The following is a 21417-nucleotide window of genomic DNA, read 5'->3' on the forward strand; positions in this document are numbered from 1 at the left end:
AACTTCGAGTGAATTAACAGATATGTTAAGAACATAATAACATATAATTTAGGTTTTTTTTTTTTTTTTTTTACAAACTCTAATGTTAGATCTATATGACACAGCCTTGTACCCTAATTGTGCCCTGTCACTATCAAGGCCATCTTATTTTGGATTTCAAAGTAAAAGCCCTGTGAATCTTCATTTTTGAACTACTCTTTCAATGACTTAATAATGCTCTTAAAAGCAAAAGTCGTATTTCCAAATACTATTTGAACTTTATATCAACACTTTCCAACCACAGTCTTTTTCACAGTGATACCATATCAATATCAAGTCAGTCTGATTTTGCCTTTCATAGTAATGGCCCTTTGAAATTGCCGATATTTGATTTAATCTTCTAACGATTCAAAATGCTCTAAAATGAAAAATTCTTGTTTCCACAGGGTAATTCCACCTTAGATCAACAGTATACAGCCCCACAGTGATACCATATCAATATCAAGTCATTCTGATTATGCCTTCCAAAATAAAAGACTTTTTAAATTGTCCATAATTGACCTACCTTTCAGTGATTTCAAAATGCTCTAAAATGGAAATTTCCTGTTTCCACAGGGTAATTCCACTCCAGATCAACAGTATACAACCTCACGATGTTACCATATCAATATCAAGACATTCTGATTTTGCTTTCAAAAATAAAAGCATTTTCAAACTGCCCATATCTGACTTGCTCCTGGAACAATTTCAAAATGCTCTAAAATGGCAAATTCCTGTTTCCACAGGGTAATTCCACCTTAGATCAACAGTATACAACCCCACAGTGATACCATATCAATATCAAGTCACTCTGATTATGCCTTCCCAAATAAAAGCATTTTTAAATTGTCCATAATTGACCTACCTTTCAGTGATTTCAAAATGCTCTAAAATGGAAAATTCCTGTTTCCACAGGGTAATTCCACCTCAGATCAACAGTATACAACCCCACAGTGATACCATATCAATATCAAGACATTCTGATTATGCCTTCCAAAATAAATGCCCTTTCAAATTGAGCATATACGACCTACTTTTTTAACGATTTCAAAATGTTCTTAAACAGAATTTTGCTGTTTCCACAGGATAATTTCACTTTAGGTCAACAGTATACAACCTCACGATGTTACCATATTAATATCAAGTCATTCTGATTTTGCTTTCAAAAATAAAAGCATTTTCAAACTGCACATATCTGACTTGCTCCTGGAACAATTTCAAAATGCTCTAAAATGGAAAATTCCTGTTTCCACAGGGTAATTCCACTTTAGATCAACAGTATACAGCCCCACAGTGATACCATATCAATACCAAGTCATTCTGATTATGCCTTCCAAAATAAATGCCCTTTCAAATTGAGCATATACGACCTACTTTTTTAACGATTTCAAAATGTTCTTAAACAGAATTTTGCTGTTTCCACAGGATAATTTCACTTTAGGTCAACAGTATACAACCTCACGATGTTACCATATCAATATCAAGTCATTCTGATTATGCCTTCCAAAATAAAAGACTTTTTAAATTGTCCATAATTGACCTACCTTTCAGTGATTTCAAAATGCTCTAAAATGGAAAATTCCTGTTTCCACAGGATAATTCCACTTTAGATCAACAGTATACAGCCCCACAGTGATACCATATCAATATCAAGACATTCTGATTATGCCTTCCAAAATAAATGCCCTTTCAAATTGAGCATATACGACCTACTTTTTTAACGATTTCAAAATGTTCTTAAACAGAATTTTGCTGTTTCCACAGGATAATTTCACTTTAGGTCAACAGTATACAACCTCACGATGTTACCATATCAATATCAAGTCATTCTGATTTTGCTTTCAAAAATAAAAGCATTTTCAAACCGCCCATATCTGACTTGATCCTGGAACAATTTCAAAATGCTCTAAAATGGAAAATTCCTGTTTCCACAGGGTAATTCCACTTTAGATCAACAGTATACAGCCCCACAGTGATACCATATCAATATCAAGTCATTCTGATTTTGCCTTCCACAGTAAAAGCCTTTTCAAATTGTCCACAATTGACCTACCTTTCAGTGATTTCATCCATCCATCCGCTTCCGCTTATCCTTTTCAGGGTCGCGGGGGGCGCTGGAGCCTATCCCAGCTGTCATAGGGCGAAAGGCGGGGTACACCCTGGACAGGTCGCCAGTCTGTCTAAAGTGGAATTATCCTGTGGAAACAGCATCTTTCAATTTAAGAGCATTTTGAAATCGTTAAAAAAAGAGTACGTCGTCTACGGGCAATTTGAAAATACTTTTATTTTGGAAGGCAAAATCAGAGTGACTTGATCTTAACATCGTATCTCTGTGGGGTTGTATACTGTTGATCTAAAGTGGAATTGTCCTGTTGAAACATGAATTTTTCATTTAAGAGCATTTTGAAATCGTTAAAAGAGTAGGTCGTATATGGGCAATTTGAAAAGGCTTTTATTTTGGAAAGCAAAATCAGAATGACTTGATATTGATATGGTATCACTGTGGGGTTGTATACTGTTGATCTGAGGTGGAATTACCCTGTGGAAACAGGAATTTTCCATTTTAGAGCATTTTGAAATCACTGAAAGGTAGGTCAATTGTGGACAATTTGAAAAGGCTTTTATTTTGGAAGGCATAATCAGAATGACTTGATATTGATATGGTATCACTGTGGGGCTGTATACTGTTGATCTAAGGTGGAATTACCCTGTGGAAACAAGAATTTTTCATTTTAGAGCATTTTGAATCGTTAGAAGATTAAGTCAAATATCGGCAATTTCAAAGGGCCATTACTATGAAAGGCAAAATCAGACTGACTTGATATTGATATGGTATCACTGTGAAAAAGACTGTGGTTGGAAAGTGTTGATATAAAGTTCAAATAGTATTTGGAAATACGACTTTTGCTTTTAAGAGCATTATTAAGTCATTGAAAGAGTAGTTCAAAAATGAAGATTCACAGGGCTTTTACTTTGAAATCCAAAATAAGATGGCCTTGATAGTGACAGGGCACAATTAGGGTACAAGGCTATGTCATATAGATCTAACATTAGAGTTTGTTTAAAAAAAATAAAAATAAAATAAAAAGCCTAAATTATATGTTATGTTCTTAACATATGTTAATTCACTCAAAGTTGGCTTTTATTTTGAAATCCGGTTTCCACATCCATTCCCGTAATACTTTGAATACACAGGGAACGTAAAACAAACTGGAGGCTGGCTTGACTGCAAGTCTCGAATTGGAGGCTGGCTTGACACCAGTTCTGCTTCAAGGTTGGACTTGTGCATTTAGAGACACTCCTCTACATACCTTGGTTGTAACTGATGGTTACTAGAATTATTGATGCCTTCTTATCAACTTGAAGCAGTCCGACCTCTCTCCTCTGAGACTTTCAGCGAGAGAACCCTGCTTCTCACTGAATTCTCTTTAATACCAGTCGCTTAAACCCTACGGATAGTTGTGTGATACAATCCCAATAAATCAGCAGTTTCTGAAGCAGACCAGCACCATGCCATGTTCAAATGAATTTAAATCACCTGTCCTCATTCTGTTGCTCAGTTTAAACTATCATGCTGACCTTGTTTACATGTCCAAATGCTTTCATGTGACTGGCTGACTGAGGTACACTTCTCGCTGAAGTGTACTAGTCTGTAAGTTCACTACCTGTGCATTCTCTTTCCCAAGCTTCTCACTCTTTAATATATTTAGACCAAGATTCAAGTTTTCCTGAATATTTAGGGTAAGAAAAAAAAATTAAACGTTGGAGAGCCATAATTAGTCATTTCTACCCCTTTATGACCATGAGTTCCTTACAATGAAATCTCAACACTCTTACATCCTGTGTCAGAAACAGTCAAAAATGATGCCAAGTACACAGTAGTAAAGCTCTACGAGACAAATAATTTCAAAGTCAGCTTTAATGCAGTTTTGTCCTATTTAAAATACAACTTTGTGACTTTAAGCTCCTGAAAGGGGATCACCAAAAAGTGATATTTATCAGTTAGCCACCTGCAAGATTGTGAACCCTAGAAACTCGAAAGTATCGAGCAGATGGACGAACACCAGGTACAAACACAACAGGTTGTGTGTGTCTTGGGGTGCTTTGAAGTGCAGCAGTGGGCTTTCTGGTGGGACGTTGCAATCCTAGAAACAGATAAAAAATAAATTAGATTTTGAAAAAGAAAGCATAATTTCCAGCAGGTGAATAAGTTACTGTACCTGCTGTGGGCTGCACTGTGCGGATGATTTTACCAACTCCAACTGTGTCAGACACAAATCTGTACATTGTAAAGAGTTGATGGAGACTAGATAGAGGATATGTACACTGCACGATCACCCTGGGAGACAAGGACAGCCTTCAATGTCATGGATCGATGCAGGTGGGGGAAAGAAAAATGAACAGGAAAGTTTTGAGATTCATACCTCTCAGTGGCATCACTAGAAACCAAGTCCATATTCTGGTCATTCTTGTTGTAGAAGATCTCATTTTGATAAGTCACGTAATCCTTTCCAAGCTGAAGAAAAAGTACAAAGTGAGGGCAAAGCAGCACAGGGAGGGGATGCCACAAATCAGTAAACTCAGCTTTTACCTCAAATATGAATCCACAGCTGTTGACTGGAAAAGAAAAGAGGGCCCTGGTGCCATTCATATCTTTAGGCCCACAGGAGTTGTCCATGAGGCTCATTCTTAATGTTCTCCCTCCACCTGAGACTACCGGAGGCAGGTTTGCCACCACAGTCATCATCCCATCAGTCGAACACACTGCATAAACAGATGCATTTTAGCATGATGGGTAACTGAGACCATCTGCGATAATAAAGCTTGGATGCACTTACTGATGAATTCTTTGGGATTGAACAGGCAGGTCTTAACTGTGGACGTCTGGACTTCTGATGTTTCACGAACTCTCACAAGGATCTCAAAAGTTCCTGAGAATCCCTTCAAAGTGACGTCCTGCCAAACACATGCAGCACTTCTACATTTAAACACAATTCAAGCCTATTAAGAACAAACTGATCATGCCAACAGCATTTCCCTCGTCTACCTGGTATTTATACCCATGAGTGGCAAGTGGCACATCAAGCTGCAGACTCTGGCTGTCATTACTCATGATGTAGCCACGCCGGTCTGCCAGGTCTGAGGTTAGCACGTCTAACCCGATGGTTAACTCCCACAAGTAGTCAAAAGGCTGACGGTTCAGCTTGAAGCGTATCCCGGACTCAGAGCAGACCGCGTCAAAGGCTGGAGGTGCTGTCGGATACAAGCTTGTTAACCATTCTTAAAGCTTTTGCCAATATTGAGTAAATTATCAAATAACTTACAGACATCTGTGAACAGTGCCACAATGGATGCCAAGCGGTAATAAGAGTCGTTTCCAGGTAGCACAGCCAGCGTGTAGTTAATATCCAGCATAAACTGAAGAACTGCATCTTCTATAAAGAACTATGAAAGAAAACAAATTCACTAAGATGAGCAGGATTTAAGCCATCATGTTGTGAATATTAATAATATTTATTTCAAACATAGGCAACAAGTGTTTATATCAAAACAAAATCAAAGAGTCATCGTTTTCACAAGGGCGTGGTGGTGGCAGGGTTACCTTCTGTTTGACAACAGGGTCGTGGAACAGCACCTTCAGTGTGTAGCCATGGGTGCCGTTGGGGTGAAGAACTTCAGTGACTTTGTAGGTGCTCGTATTTGTAAATGGCAACGTAAAGTCTCGTTCATTCAACTGGATAGAAACTAACATGACATCTTCAGGAACATCGCCGAGATAGATGGTGAACATCTGTTCTTCAAGGACTGTTTGATTACGAGTGAAAACCGTGCAGGGCAACAGGGGAGTGACCAGAGTCCTGCGAAACTGGAGCATGGTATCGACATAGTCACGATCTACTGAGATCTGCTCCACGGAGAGGTCGAAGGCATAAAACTCATAGAGGCTCCCAATAACAAAGCTCTGAAAGACAAACATGCAGTTTGCATGACTTCAATCTTTACCATTAGATAAACTGCTAGTCTGACTGAAATATGTTTCACAGAGGATGTAATACAAGATAAATTAGTCACATGGCCACAAAGACCAACATCTCGAGTAAAAATAGGATAACAATCTCTGTTCTGGCTTGGATTGCAGTCACTCCGAAATGTTGCAATGAATCCGCTCATCAGCTCATCTGTGATTAATAAACTGAACATTATTCAGGAATATCGCCTGTTTGCAATCTGCTTTCTAAAGCGGGAGTCATCGCTGGCCTACTTCCCGTCTTTCAAAAGGCAAGATTACAGAATGCACACAGTTACAACAAATGGGGTTGTGCCGAGCTCTCCAGTTTCCCTAGTTTGGAGAATTATTCAAGTTATTAAATGCTTAAACGAGCCATCCCTGTGCATCAATTGAACATTTTAACAAGCAGCCTCAGAGCAATCCAAAAGCTACACTTAACATGCACTGCAAAATTTGTATGATCCTCAGATTAAATATCCATCCTCTGACCTTCCTGTGTCCTCCTTCAGCATTATAAGGGATGCCGATATGGACTGTGCCTTTGTGCTTCTCAACAATGTAACCCCTCTTCTCTGCAATTAGCTGCTCCATGGCATCCCCGTTCAGTCCAATCCTGATCTGTGTGCCACCGACACTCGGGTACAGCGCCTCTGGAGTCTTCCACATCATATAGCCCCCGTCATCAAAGTAACCTTCATCTGTTAAGAGGAACAACATTGCAAGTCCACCTGATCCTAAGCAGAAAGTCACTAAAATGACATAAAGGCAGATACTGACACATGGAGCAAGCAGCCAAGAGGTCGACCATAAGGACAACCCAGTTTTGTCTGGAGAACACAGTTGCATACACTGCCTCCACTGGAACATCCTCCACCTGCAGAGAAACGCATGTAAGCCTTGCTTTGCGTCAATGGTTCAAATGCAGATTCTGAATCTGTGGTTTACCTCAGTGCTCAGTGAGTCGGGTTGTCCATAGGGCGTTCGAAACAGAAGTCTTCCATCCCTCGAGTCAAACGTATAGCCCCGCTTCCGTGCTTGTGACACATTCATGGACGGCATCTGCTCCTCCGGTCTTTGAAAAGTCACCTGCCAGTCTGAAGAAGTGGTGCTGCGTACCTGGAGGAAATGTACAAGTCTTAAGACAGTTTACTTCCTGAGTGAGAGATTTACACGAGTGTAAGACTTACAGCTCTGACTGCATTCTTGTTGGGTCTGATTGGGACAATCGGACAGGTAACATCACTCCTCACAGACACCTGCACAGAATTCACCAAATTACAGGGTGTAAGATTTTCACCACTAGATTATGAGTGAGTGCAGACTGCAGTCAACCACATTCTGTTTTCTTACCCTCTTCCTATTCAAGTGTATAATCCTAGCTACGGTGGCTGCTATAGAACAGACATGTTTTAGTCAGCCAAGAGATCAAAAACATTACATGTAATCCATAAAGGCCACTGCCAGCTGGGATGCAGATCCACACATCCAGTTTGCCACTTTCTGTGGAATGCCATCAGTCCACTGCATACCTCAGCTATCAATGCCAAGTGAGAAGCAGCCACCTTTACTCACACAGACTGCAAAACTAAACTAGCCTGATACAAGTCAGTGAGTCAGTGAAGCACCTTATTTTAAAAGTTCTGACTTCAGTTCAGAAGGTGAGGAAGATTGTGACATTTTATTACGGTGTGGGTGGCATTGTCCTTCATGTGTATGTCTTTAGTGACTGCAACTCATTCTCAGAGGGGGGAAAAATGCAAACCTGCTGCTGTGTATTTTTAATTGATTAATTATAAGAACACATGTTTTTTTTAGGGATATGCAAATATAGATTCATGTATATTTATCAGTTCAGTATTCATTTTGTCCTCTATTTTAAAAAAAAAGCCTCAAAATTACTGACTACATTTAAAAAAAAAAAAATCCAAATTTACCTCCATGTAGTTCATCTCACAGGTAACCTCTCTGTGAGACCATTGGAGAGATAAAGTGCAGGTCTTGTTCAGTGCATAGCTGGCCTTCTTTCCCTTATGTGTAGCGATCAAGTTAAAATTAAAGGAGAACATATCATCCTGAAATACACAGAAGAGAAAATTTATCAAAGCCTTCTCTTTACGCAGCAGCACATTTCTGCTTATTTGACTGCTTGCACATACTTTGTTGTCAGTGTGGCAGCTGAAATAAGAAGCTCTGAGCTCCACGTGGCCCAGGAGAGGGAGAGCACTCACGGTATAGCCACACTTTGCAGCATACTGTTCAGTGATGGCATACACTCCTGTTCGATCTTTACAAAAAGAAGAACCTCAGTCATGCAGCTCCGTAGTGGCCAGAATTATCAGACGAAAGAAGCTTTTAAAAAAAAAAAAAAAAAAAAAAATGCTCCAATGCAGAAGGGAAGCTTTTAAGGGGAACTTACCCACAGCCTCAAAGTGAAGTTCCTTTCCAGTGAAGGAGAGATCAACAGCTATCATAAAATAACGCTCACGACACTCCATATGAACTCCTGCATGAACAAAGCAAGTTTTAAGTACAGATTACCAGCATTTTTAAAATCACACTCCCTAATCACATGCATGTTACCATCCGTGATGAGATCACAAATTGCAGCTGAGCACACGGAGAGGAGAAAGGCCACACTGCAACACAAAGGGACATGTGACAGAAAACCTAACTGGAAATTAACTTCATAAATAAACTTGATGATTTCCCACTAAGGCAGCTTACCTAAACTTAAACGCCATACCATCTGATGTTGGCAGGGTCTAAAGCCAGCCTGAGAGCTAGCAAACTACACTTCTAACCAACACAAGCTCAAGTGAATCACGTGTTTGGGATATCCAAACCACAGCAGCAGTAGTCTGTGTGAGCTCAGTTGCGTTTGACCCCTGAAATTAAAAGTTCACTTTTAGCATCAGCTGCAAGTGATTTAAAGATGAGTTGATTATTCAAAGGCTGCACCTGTGAGTGTAACTCTGAGAGCCTCTGATTGGCCAGTGACACTACCAGAATATAAGTACTGATAAGCTTCAGGCTTCTTCCCTAGCCTGACGCAGGGTTTCCAGTGCACTTTAGGTGCTACTGATAAAGTTGCAAAGGTTCTTGAGCTTAATGTTTGGCCCTTCTGTATGTGTGTGCAATTTCAAACTGTGATATTCCCATTGATAAATACTTTAAAGTGCACTGAAGCATAAATCTGCAGTCATTTGTGCATATGTCTGGATCTTATATTTCTTTTTTTGGATTTCATTTTCAAATCTTGTTGAAATCCTCAGTGGATCACAAGTTGAAGTTCAATCACAGGATTGGAGTAAGGTTCTTGCAGCACCCTCTGGTGGACAAGGGAGGAACTGCACCACATTTTTTCACACTGTAATGCAGGGGTCCCCAATCCCAGTACACGAGGGCCGGTGTCCCTGCAGGTTTTAGATGTGTCCTTGATCCATCACAGCTGATTTAAATGGACAAATTACCTTCTCAACATGTCTTGAAGTTCTCCAGAGGACTGGTAATGAACTAATCATGTGATTTAGGTGTGTTGGCCCAGGGTGAGATCTAAAACCTGCAGGGACACCGGCCCTCGCGGACTGGGATTGGGGACCCCTGCTGTAATGTAATAAATATGCAATGAAGTGTTTCAGAAGTAGATCGTATGGTTGTTAGGTTCCACCCCTCGATAAAAAGTCTAGTCTACTAAATATGTGCAACAAAAATAAAACGGATGGTATACATGCAAAATTTGGATTGGAAAAAAAAAAAAAGGCAAGTGAAGAATAAACATTTAGTGCATCATGGGAAGCCCTCGAGAGCCAATGCCTATTGCAACATAACTAAGGGGGAATCCTGAGCCACCCAATCCAACCCTAACTATACACCTTGGAACCTAATCTTAAAAGCAGAGAGGGTGTCTGTCTCCAGAATCCTCACAAGAGGGGCCTGACAGCTGAAGGCTCTGCCTCCCATTCTACTTTTAAATAGCAGGAACCATATGTAAACCAGCAGTCAGAGCAACGTGCTTTATTGGGGTGAAACGGTACGATGAGGTCTTTAAGATGGGCCTGACCTTTAGATTTTAAATTCAATTCTGTATTCAACAGGGTGGTACAGAAACCTCTTACCTGAATTTGGAAGCAGGAAATTATTTCATCCAAGTCTGTCTTAAAGACATGCCTGCAGTTTGTGTCTCATCTGGCTTCAATGCCCTTTAATAAAACTGGTCATAAATAACTACCTCAACTTGTCAACTGAGTGGATCATTAAAACCAGAGTTTGCATTTCCAGTACTGGTTTTGGTTGATATCCCAGCTGGCTTCAGTGCTCTTCATAAAGCTACTGTAGTTCATGGAATATCTATAGATGAGAAGCATTGTTGACCTAAAGATGACAACACCAAGTTTTGATTGTTTAAGCAAAAGTCCAATTTATATTTTGTCATGATTACAGTAAACTGATGTCATTGATATGGAACAAGTTAAAGCCAATGTTGTGAGGTCAGCAAATCAAGTATTTAGTGTTTACACAGCTTGTTCCAGCTTTGCAATGAGCCATTTGAACACTGCTTTAAAGTGCCCAGAATTAAATGCTTTAAGATCAGATGTTAGTAGCAAAGAACCTTGAGCTTTATAGAAGCCAGGCCATTTCCCTATGAGTTTCACCTAGTCATACAAAGACTTAAGATCCTGAGGCCCATGTTACAGTAATTCTGACACCGAGTCCCAGTTTCAGCAAACGTGCTCTAGTGTGAACGTTCATGGCCCTCAAAGCAGCCTGCATGTGCAAAAGACACATAACACGCCGTTCACCGAAGTACAAATGGCAGCTACAGAGCTAGGTGTTGTTGCAGCAGTCTAATTTCTGCACAGTCTGTCGAATTTTGACAAATTAGAGGAGGAAGGACACTGAATGGGAGGGGTGAGCCCGTGCTTTAGCAATGGCCTTGTTTGCAGCAGTGGCTCCTACCTCTGTGCAGAGGTTAGTCTTCTCCGACATTGATATTTGGCATCTGTCACGTAAAAGACAGCTTTAATGCAATATGACCAGTCAAACAGCTGTCACTTTCTAAAACACCAAATATGTACCGGATTCGGTACCACATATGAAAGTGACCTGGTCGGATTTGAAAAGACTGGATTTGTGTTGTTCAAACTGTCATACCATGATCGGATATGGGTCGCATAGGGTCAAAGTCAGATTTGATGCGCTTTCGCCTGCAGTGTGAACATAGCTTAAGTGACAAACTGACAAGAATGGATCACATGCTTCATTTAAGTCTTTATTACAAAACAATAGTGTAAGTCTTAGTTCTTTAAATGACAGTAAATACATTTACTTGTGAAGATTCCTTTAGTCCTGTGGAGAGAAATACAATTTAGACACTTCCAATGCTGGCAAATTCTGTGGTTTAAAAGTTGTGCAGACCTTTGTTTGAGAGATTCCTTAAGAAGCTCGACACTTTGAGGTACTTTGCAGAAGGCTGGTAACGAGGTCGTACGGTCACTGATCTCCTGGTGGATGCACTAGTGGGATCCACTGCGGGACCTAGAGTACGAACATAATTTAACTTAACATTTTCAGTGACACCGATAGGCTGTTTAATTGTTAAACCACCCACCTTCAATGATGCGGTTAGAATGCACAATACGACCAACGCCAACTGTGTCAGACTCAAACTTGTATGCCGAGAAGAGGGCATGCAATCCAGCCACAGTATATGTGCACTGCAGCAACACTCTGGAATACAAGTTACATTTTAGTAGTCGAATGGTGAAAACCCAAGTAGTTGAGGGTGAGGATGCATACCTGTTTTTACTGCTCAGATTTTCTGGATTTCTCACAGAGCTGAAGATTATCTCATTTCTATAGGTCACAGAGTCCCTGCCCAGCTAAGTAAAATAAAAGCATTTTAATATATGGTACAAATGACACATAAAAGATAACATTTGCTCATTACCATGATTATAGCTCCACAGTCATTAACAGCAAAAGAAAAGAGAGCCCTGGTGCCATCTGCATCTTTAGGCAGACAGGATTTGTCCCTGAGGCTGGTTTCAGCTGGGCTCCCTCCACTTGGGATTGGCAGAGACAAGTTAGCCACCACGTTCACCTTCCCATTGGTCGAACACACTGCACAGACAATTGAATTTTAACATGATGGGTAACTCCGAGACTGTCTGCAATAGTCAAGACTGGATGCACTTACTGATGAATTCTTTGGGATTGAACAGGCAGGTTTTAACTGTGGACGTCTGGACTTCTGATGTTTCACGAACTCTCACAAGGATCTCAAAAGTTCCTGAGAATCCCTTCAAAGTGACGTCCTGCCAAACACATGCAGCACTTCTACATTTAAACACAATTCAAGCCTATTAAGAACAAACTGATCATGCCAACAGCATTTCCCTCATCTACCTGGTATTTAAACCCATTTGTGAATAGCGGCACATCAAGCCGCAGACTCTGGCTGTCATTACTGAAGATGTAGCCACGCCGGTCTGCCAGGTCTGAGGTTAGCACGTCCGAGCCGATGGCAAGCTCCCAAAAGTAATCAAAAGGGCGATGGTCCAGCTTAAAGTGTATGCTGGACTCCGAACAGTTGGCATCAAAGACAGGAGGCGCTGTTGGATACAGGATTATTTAATACCATTTCATGCTTGAGCCAAAGACTGAACAGGTTCAAGACTTACAGACACGAGTTAGAGCTGTGACTGTCGTTTCATGATAGTAAGGCTCATTTCCAGGCTGAACAGCCAGTGTGTAGTTGACATTCAGGATGTGCTGCATTGCCACGGCTTTTCTGGAGAACTAACAGGAAACATTTTAAGAACCAGTATGAAATACAGGGGGGGGGGGGTGTTTTAATCCCAAAGATTACCTGCAGTTTGACAATAGGATCATCAAAAAGCACCGTCAGTGTGTATCCATGGGTGCCGTTGGGGTGGAGAACTTCAGTGACCTTGTAGGTGCTCGTATTTGTAAGTGGCAAAGTAAAGTCTCGTCCATTCAGCTGAATAGAAACTAACACCACGTCTTCAGGGACACCGCCGAGATAGATGGTGAATGAGCGCTCTCTTGCAAGAGTTTCTGAAACAAAAAGCCCATCAGAATATGACCACAGCGATGTGATGCAGGGCATTAGATACACTTACGATTTTCAGTGAAAATGTGGCATCGCAGCAGGGGAGTGACTATAATCCTGTGAAAACGAAGCCTGGCTGCAATCTCAGCCTCGTCGACTGAGATCTGCTCCAAGTAGAGATGAAAAACGTAGTATTCGTAGAGGTCTCGAGACACAAAGCTCTGCAAGAGAGTCAGACTATGTCACTAATATTTCGTCTTAACCTGAAAGCTCTGCTGTGATTAGAAGACCTGCCGAGTCCAAGTCTACAGCTCTAGTGCCTTCTTACCTTCCTGTATCCTCCTTCAGCTTTGTAAGGAATACTGACTTGCAGGGTGGTGTTAACCTTCTCCACGGTGTAGCCCCTCTCCTCTGCAACTTTCTTCTCCACAAGTTTCCCATTGGCTCCAATGCTGACCTCAGTCTCATTTAAGGGAGACACCAGACTGTGGAGCAGCTCAGAAGTCTCCCAAATCATATAGCCACCGTCATATGACCCATTATCTGTGGACACGCCATTATCGTTTCCTTATAAGTATTTGGGTTAAAAAACAAACAAAAAAACCCAAAAGCACCCCCCCCAAAACACCAGGATTAATACTGACGCATCGAGCAAGCAGCCAACAGATCGACCACAAGGACAACCCAGCTTTGCCTCGAGAACAGGACTGCATGGACCACCTCTACTGGAACGCCATTCACCTGGAAAAAACACAATTGGAAGTTTTACATAAGCCGGGAATAAGATAATCAACCTTTACAGTTTCTCATCCCTTTACCTCAGTGCTGAAAGAATGGGGTTGCTCATACGGTGTCCGAAACACAAGCCTCTCATCTGTGAGAGCAAACACGTAACCCAGCTTCCGAGCTTCAGAGAGGTTCATGGGCAGAAACTGATCCTCTGCTCTTTGAAACATCACCTTCCAATCTGAGTAAAGGGCCTAAGAGGAAATATTTCAAGAGAAGCCCACCCAAATTTGTAATTTTAGCTGTGCATAAACATTAGGTTTGGCAGTTGCACTTAAGGTGAAACATACGGGTTTGAAAGCAGAATCGCCGTTTTCCACATACGGACACGTTGCTTCACTCCTCACCGACACCTGCAGGAAATCCAGGATTATAAGAGAGCTCAAGGAGTTCCCTGGATAAAAAAAAAAAAAAATGCTACAGGTTGAATCCAAGCTTACTTCCATGTAGTTGACCTCACAGGTAACCTCTCGAGGAGACCACGGGAGTGACAGAGTGCAGGTCTTGTTCAGCGCATATGTGGCCTGCTTGCCTCCACGTGTTACAATCAGGTTGAAGTTGAACGTGAACACTTCATCATCCTGTGTAAGCGCATGGGAACACCAGGTTGCCATCACAGAGAACAGACAACACTTAACGTGCAGTAATTAAGTCTGGATAAATTGCGTTGGGGCATACTGCATCATTAGTATGGCAGCTGAAGTAAGAGGCTCTGAGCTCCACGTGGCCGAGAACTGGGAGAAGACTGATGGTGTATCCACACTCTGCCGCGTACTCCTCGGTGATGGAGTGTACGCCTGTGCTGTCTGGGCGACAAGCCAGAGGTTAGTGAGATTTAACATGCACCAGGATGGAGTTACAGCCAGTCAGAGACTCACCGACAGCCTCAAAGCGAGGTTTATCCCCAGCAAAGGAGAGACCAACAGCTATCATGAAGTAACGCTCACGACACTCCATTTGAAGAACTCCTGCATGATTAAAGGTTTTAGAGATTGCTTTTGCATTGCTTTTCACAGCTGCTCTTACGAGAAGCAAACATTTAAAGCTCACCGCTGGGAATATCACGCGTTGAAGCTGTCCGCAGCGACAGGAGAAAGAGCACTCTGTAAGATAAAACGGATTTAAGTCTCATGGAAGAAAGCTGCTTGAGGAGCAACTCATAAACTGGTGTGGAAAACACCTTACCCAAAGCACAAACAAAAGGCCATAGCCACTGATCTGTTGGTAGTGTCTAAAACTAGCCTGGATGCTAGCTAACCAACACAAGCTCAACTGTCGCGTTGCATATCCTGGTCACACTGGCACCATGCAGTGCTGAAACCCAAACCAGCTTTTATTACCACACCAGCCGGGCAACCGCTACACCCCCATGTGTAGCCTGTTAGAAATCAAGCCGTCTTTCAATCAGCAGTCATGGCAGCACAGGTGTTGCCAATAACAACACCAAGAGTCCTTCACTTGTGACCATAGTGATACGAAGCTTCATGGTATGGGAGCTTTTTTTTTATATATCATCCATAAATCAACGTTTCAGGTTGTCATCTTATTTTCTCAAATGTTTGAGTTAGTAGGTCAAATTTTTGATTCATGGCTGATTTTTAGTGGGAGAAACATTCATGTGTCATTAATGCTCAAAAAGAAGAATTAAACACGTTCATGCCACACTTCCCATTTTACTTTAAGAACAGACTCTAAGAACATATTGATAGCGTGAGAACTGATATCCTTGGATGGTCATCTTAACCACATAGGTCTGGCTGTGAGTACTGAAGCTCCACCCACAAACTTCCTGTTTGTGAGTTGGAGCCAATCCAAAGAATGCTGGCTTAAGGGGGGAGGAGTTAAATGGGTTGTTTCAAACAGAAGATGAACAACAGCTTGTATTTTAATGCTTTATGAATAAACTGACACCGCCCTTCTTCAATAAAATGTAAGCTTCCATCAACAAAGTTTATTCATTGAGTCTTTAATATTTTGATTTTTCATGGTTTGCAAAGAAAAACTAAAAGTAGTAGAATGTAGTAGATATGTCTCTGTCAGACACATACATTGTATTTATACACAGTGGTATAAAGGATTTTGTGTATCTGTCCTTTTAGCAGTTGAGCTGAATCAGTCTGTTAGAGAAGATGCTCTGCTGCCTGACCAGTAAGTGGTTTGATCAGTCACTTCCTCTCCACAATAACTTCAAAAGTCTTCAGTTTGCAGCCAATCACAGAGCCAGCCTTTCTGATTAGTTCGTTGGTGTCATCAGCTCTGATGCTGCATCCCTCCTCAGACCACAGCAAAGTACACAGCACCCACCACAGCTAACAGACAGAAAACTCAATAAATAAGCTTTCTCAGCTCTGTATGGACACAGCCTGGTCTATACAGATCTACCAGTTCAGCCTGTGATCGATGTGGATGCCCTGATGCTTGTACTCCTCCACCACCAGGATAAATGCAGGTCGTGTAGCCGTCCTCCCAATCGTCTCTGGTATCCTCATTCAGAGAGCAGATATCCCACCCCCAGACCACTCCACAAAATCATTCAGTCATCAAATTCTGCAGAATCACAGTATTTCTGTTGGTGGCATATGCTGGAGATGTACTCAAAATCTTCCTTGTATGAGGTGAACATGAATGGAGACTCACCTGTGCAGTAAGAAGCTGTGAGGCGCCCACATTGGCGTGGACGTCTGCGGTATATAAAAGCACCCGTGATGATTCACTTCAAAGTAAATTTTAAAAAAGAGGAAAAAAAGAGCCAAAAAGACAAATTTTAGGCCTTAATGTAAACTCCGAACCACGTTTGACGTGAAAACTCGCTGAAGTCAGAAACTGGATGAAAACACGATGCTACAGCGACACCTAGTGCTGAAAGCGGGGTGTGTCACTGACTGCCAGCTTTGATGAAGAAATGAAAACATGGCACACAGGAAGCGCTTGGATAAACAGATTTCGCTACATAATAACGAAATTGATCATAAACGTCATAAAGCCTAATAGATGAAGGTTTTCTGGAGGCTCTGTGAGTGCCTGTAAAAATGTATCTGCATGCAGAGTAGCAAGAAAGAGGATGAAAACTGCCAACTCAAGCTCGGGAAGCAACTAAATAGTAAATGTGCATCAGTATTAGATCATTTTATGTCACTTTAAAAACTGGCATCAGTGAGTTAAAAATATCAGAATTTTACAGCATGGGTGGGGATTCTGTCTGCACCTGTATTGTTATTATTATTATTATTATAGGTGATGTTATGTCACGAATCTCTCTGACAGTCATCTAGGTTAAAACACCTGCTGTGGTAAGACTCTCAGTAAATATGACTCCAGGTGACGATGGATATTTGGCTCTAGTGTCATACATGTCTAGTTTTTTTGTGAGCCACGTTAGTAAATACCGAGGCGTTGACTCAGGGTGACTCAATTTTATTTATAAATCGGCAAATCACAGCAACAGTCACCTCGAGATGCTTTATATTGTAAGGTAAAGACCCTCCAATAATACAGCAGAACCAGGCTCAGGGAGGAGCAGCCATCTGCTGTGACCAGTTGTTGGTGAGGGGAAGGAGACGAGACAAAAGACACACTGTGGAAGAGAGCCAGAGTTTAATAATATATCATGATTAAATGCATAATGGTGTATAAACACTTGGTGAGTGACAAAGAAACACTGCATCATGGGAAGGCCGCAGCAGCCTAAAATTATCGTGGCGCAACTAAGGGAGGATTCAGGGTCACCTGATGAGAACAGGTCCAGATGTGACATTTGGGTCAGATGTCTCACATAGGCATCCTTATTCATTATCTCAGACCTCTCTATTTAATCCCAGGCGGCACAGCTGGATGCCCGCTCTGACTCAACAACGTCCAGAAAATGTTACTTTAAGTCAAGTCCCGTCATGATTAAAGACTGAGTAATCAGACAGTCCCGTGGAGAGGACAGTCACAGAAAAGGTCACTCTCTTTTTACAAAATGAGATGTGAAAATGGTTTTTTCTTCATTAGTTGGCCCGGTGTTCGAGCACTCCTTTATTCCAGCTGGTTGCTGAGAAGTTCTTTTAGAAATGTGATGACTTTTTTAAATGGCAGAAACAGTGTATCAAGGGAACATGTCAGTCACAATCAATAAAGCTGACTTGATAGTCGGTTCGCTGTGAATCAGTATTTAAGTATTTTTGTTAAACGTTTCTTAAAAACATATCTTCACCAAGGTCTTGATGTTTTTCTGACTTCCTGTCCTGCTGAAAGAGTAGAAAACTGAGTAAATGCAGTATTTATACCTCCAAGCAGGCGTCAGAATCGATCCAGCAGTACCAGAAATATTACCTTTTGTATTTTTCACACTTCTCTTCCTTTTCAAAATTTGCCTACATTACCCACAATGCAACCACTGACTACTCTTTCAAAGAGTTGAGGATGTTAAGCCTGAGATTGTCATGGCTCTGGGTCAGCTGGCCCAGTGTTTAGTGGTTTTTGGATATTTTATTTTTTTATTTTTTTTATTTAATTCTATGAATTCCCAGTGTTGTGTTTTGTTTATATGATTTCTTGTATTTATTCTCTTAGTGTATTTAATCGATGTTCGTGCCAGAATGACCAACAAAGCTGCAATGGCTGACTAGTGACAAATATTGGGTGAAGAACGGGACACCATCCCACAGCAGTGTGTGACCTAGCAGGTGGCCAGCAGGAGGAGGTGGTGCTGCTCAACCCACAAGTGGATTTTCATTACAAATGTAGCACCATTTAAGGTGGAATAAACTTTCCAACAGTATAAGATTTATTGCCAAGAACAAAGAAATAGTTAACCAAACACAAACTTAGTTTATTAATGAAATGATGTAACCTATTATAAATCAATCACCAGTTTGCGACACGAGCTTCACATAAACGTTACTCGACAGCATTTACATCCTCGGTGGTTGCACTCCATCCGTCCTTCGAGCAAGCAAAGCAAAGCAGCCTAAATCATGACGCTCCCTCCGCCGTGCCTTTCCTCCTTCATTGTGGAGCATCATGGGGACTTTCCAGTGTTGAACATTTCACTGTGTTTTTGCAGCACTAGTTTCCCTTGTGGTGTCCTTTCACTGACACCATCTTAATTCAGTCTTCTGACAGCGGACTCGTGAATGCAGATTTCACCAACAAGGACCACAACCTCAAAAATGATGGGCAGCATTTGTTTAAACAAATATCTAGATGTGAAACTGTCGTTTGAGGGAAGAAATCCTCCCGGCCCGGGCGGATCCCTGCTGCTACTGAGAAGAGGAGGTGAAAAAACGAGTAAGCGGGATGGAAACTCAATCACAGAGAAAGCATTTGAAGACACACAAAACAGAGGAGGAGTGTATTTCTTTTAGGGGCAACCCTGAAATTTCTCTTTGAGTTAGTCTTTAATGTTACTTAAATAGCAACTTTCTACTCAGTTGAGAACTCAAAGCACTTTCTACTGTAAGCGTGTCACCAGACACTCCAGCGGATGAGTCAGGCTCAGCATCTTGCCGATGGAACCTGCTCTACCACCACCACCACTACACTTACATCAAGCGTTTTGTTGGCGAGTTGACATTTAGATGTTAACTCCTCTCTCCTTTATTTCCCCATTGACTCAAAGTGACGATGGCGTGAAGGGTGGGGGAGTGTTGGAAGGGTTAGCTGTGTCCAGGCAGCCTCATTAACATTTGAGTCACACTGTGTTATTAGCAGCACTGAACGGTGTCCGGAGCTCATGTTGCGCTCCAGACCCCTGCAAAGCTGCTGTGGCTAATTACGAGTGGCAGAAGTTACCTCAAAAATCACAGTTTTTTGGATTTAATGGATCTCATTTAAAGTTAATGCAGCATGAGTGCCGATCGGCCTGAAAACCACCTCTGTCACTTTTTGTCGGATGCGTTTGGGAGCTGGTTCGTCCACGCCATCGTGCCCAGTGATGACCTTATCCTGTCCGGTGACACGTCTGTTCACAGCCTCTGTCACACACACACACACACACCTCCTCACTGCCTCACAGCCAATCCTCTCCACCAATCACATCCTTTTGTTGGCTTGAGGATGAGGAGGATTTGAAGATGAAGGTGCCTATTTATCAGCTCAGCTCATCATGATACCCTTCAGCTCCCGCACCTCCTACATCCCGATTGGTTAGGGTTTCTTATAGTTTGGGGATTTTTGCAGCACCGCACATCTCCAGCGTTGAAAGCAGAGTCTGGGAACGTAAGAGCTGAGTTGTTCTGTCTGCGGTTCGAGGCGGAGATGTTTCGCTCTCAGGTGCTTCTCGTGGCTCTGGGTTTGTCTGTGCTGCTGGTGCGGGTGAGCACGGCTCCATACAGCGACATGCTGACAGAAACACTGAGAGCAGACCTCACAAATGACAAGGTGAGTAAATGCTGCATCAGGAGCTAAAATATATAAACAGTTTTGTACTGGAACAGGTGTTTGAACTTGAGGAACCCCGTCCCCTCCATTTCTGTCCTCCTTTAGGATCTGACTCACTGGCTCTTGCTGAAGTTCATGGCTGAACTGATGGCGGCGAGAGGAGACGAGACGCGGCGAGGCAGGGAGGAGGTGACGAGGCGACACCTCTCTCTGTCCCAACGAGAGCGCAAAGCAGGCTGCCGCAACTTCTTCTGGAAGACTTTCACCTCCTGTTAACAGCAGGAGTATCTTTTGTTTTTACGGATCAGCCGACGCATGTTTGCTTTCTTTGTGGTAACCGGATTATTTACCGTAAGATAACAAATGTGCAGATACTTTAAGTTTTAAAGACTAATAAAATTATATGTTTCAAGACCGGCAGGTACACACTTCTGAAATAAATTTTCTGATTTTAAATCCTGAATTCTTGCTTTTTTGTGAAGCTGGTACCGATGAGATATCCCGATTCTGTCTGCATCAAACCCCAGCTTTCCTGGATCCTACATTTCCCACAATGCAAGTTGATATCATCTTTTGGTAATGTGTTTTTGTTTTTTTTAACTTTTGAACACAGTGCAGCAGATAGCATTAGAGGGAAATCATTCACAGATAGATACAAGTTACTTTTTTGATAAAGCCATTTAAGAACATGAGTGACAGTGACTGGCTCAGCTTGCAGTGTAAAAAGCATTATATAAATCACAGATAACACTGATTAACCTGGCGAATGTAACGAATACCTGGGCAGCACCGTTACGCATTAGTCTCCCCGCAGGAAGAAAAAGATTCTGGGTCTGAAACCTGTGCAGAGACTTGTCAGGATAACTGGTGATTTACATACATGAAATTCACTGAACTGCAGGTTTAATGTGCAGCCCTAGTTTTATACGGCTAAAAATACGGCTTTTTGCTTGGAACAAACATACAAATTTTGGTGCCTGTGCCCACTTTTTAGACCTCAGCCAAGTTCGTAATTGTGATAACTCGAGAACGAGGAGACGTGGGAGCTTCAAACTGAATCTTTCAGATGAATCTCTGTGACCTCAAACTCAAGGTCAAAGTCAAGTTGTCTAAAAATTTTGTGAATGTGATAACTTGAGAAGTCACTGAGGTGTAGCACTGATGGTTG

General features: G+C 41.8%; 3 protein-coding genes across 3 annotated transcripts; 1 reads left to right on the top strand and 2 right to left on the bottom strand.

Annotated features, from left to right (window-relative positions):
- Positions 1-4020: 4020 nt before the first annotated feature.
- On the bottom strand, positions 4021-8769 carry LOC146636544 (uncharacterized). The gene is made up of 17 exons (XM_085350881.1): positions 8753-8769; positions 8609-8664; positions 8445-8531; positions 8185-8312; positions 7963-8100; positions 7216-7284; positions 6974-7144; positions 6806-6902; positions 6518-6726; positions 5621-5980; positions 5343-5463; positions 5066-5271; positions 4857-4974; positions 4610-4782; positions 4443-4534; positions 4239-4357; positions 4021-4163 (listed from the first exon to the last, which is right to left on the bottom strand). Exons 1-17 carry the CDS (start codon positions 8767-8769, stop codon positions 4021-4023), a joined length of 2304 nt encoding a protein of 767 aa, XP_085207007.1.
- Positions 8770-11313: 2544 nt separating this feature from the next.
- On the bottom strand, positions 11314-15094 carry LOC146636545 (uncharacterized). Its single transcript, XM_085350882.1, has 19 exons — positions 15072-15094; positions 14937-14989; positions 14765-14854; positions 14565-14692; positions 14327-14467; positions 14177-14239; positions 13919-14080; positions 13745-13841; positions 13429-13643; positions 13171-13321; positions 12897-13105; positions 12709-12826; positions 12434-12639; positions 12225-12342; positions 11976-12148; positions 11825-11907; positions 11637-11755; positions 11444-11563; positions 11314-11374 (listed from the first exon to the last, which is right to left on the bottom strand). Exons 1-19 carry the CDS (start codon positions 15092-15094, stop codon positions 11331-11333), a joined length of 2313 nt encoding a protein of 770 aa, XP_085207008.1. The 3' UTR covers positions 11314-11330.
- Positions 15095-19715: 4621 nt separating this feature from the next.
- Positions 19716-20525, top strand: sst5 (somatostatin 5). The gene is made up of 4 exons (XM_085350349.1): positions 19716-19828; positions 19885-19967; positions 20032-20249; positions 20355-20525. Exons 1-4 carry the CDS (start codon positions 19716-19718, stop codon positions 20523-20525), a joined length of 585 nt encoding a protein of 194 aa, XP_085206475.1.
- Positions 20526-21417: the final 892 nt, after the last annotated feature.

Source organism: Diplotaxodon limnothrissa, linkage group LG3, assembly GCF_057381915.1.
Source record: "Diplotaxodon limnothrissa isolate DT_005_m linkage group LG3, D_limnothrissa_male_GT1.1, whole genome shotgun sequence".
Taxonomy (NCBI): Eukaryota; Metazoa; Chordata; class Actinopteri; order Cichliformes; family Cichlidae; genus Diplotaxodon; species Diplotaxodon limnothrissa.

Coding starts and splice junctions, on each gene's coding strand:
- sst5 (XM_085350349.1), top strand. CDS start 19,716: ATGAGTGCCGATCGGCCTGAAAACCACCTCTGTCACTTTTTGTCGGAT. Junction 19,829..19,884: donor CTTATCCTGTCCGGTGACAC/GTCTGTTCACAG, acceptor ACTGCCTCACAG/CCAATCCTCTCCACCAATCA. Junction 19,968..20,031: donor GGTGCCTATTTATCAGCTCA/GCTCATCATGAT, acceptor GGTTTCTTATAG/TTTGGGGATTTTTGCAGCAC.
- LOC146636544 (XM_085350881.1), bottom strand. Junction 7,145..7,215: donor ACAAGAATGCAGTCAGAGCT/GTAAGTCTTACA, acceptor CATTTCCTCCAG/GTACGCAGCACCACTTCTTC. Junction 6,903..6,973: donor CCGACTCACTGAGCACTGAG/GTAAACCACAGA, acceptor GTTTCTCTGCAG/GTGGAGGATGTTCCAGTGGA.
- LOC146636545 (XM_085350882.1), bottom strand. CDS start 15,094: ATGGCCTTTTGTTTGTGCTTTGG. Junction 14,081..14,176: donor GCGATTCTGCTTTCAAACCC/GTATGTTTCACC, acceptor ATTTCCTCTTAG/GCCCTTTACTCAGATTGGAA. Junction 11,756..11,824: donor AATCTGAGCAGTAAAAACAG/GTATGCATCCTC, acceptor CTTGTATTCCAG/AGTGTTGCTGCAGTGCACAT.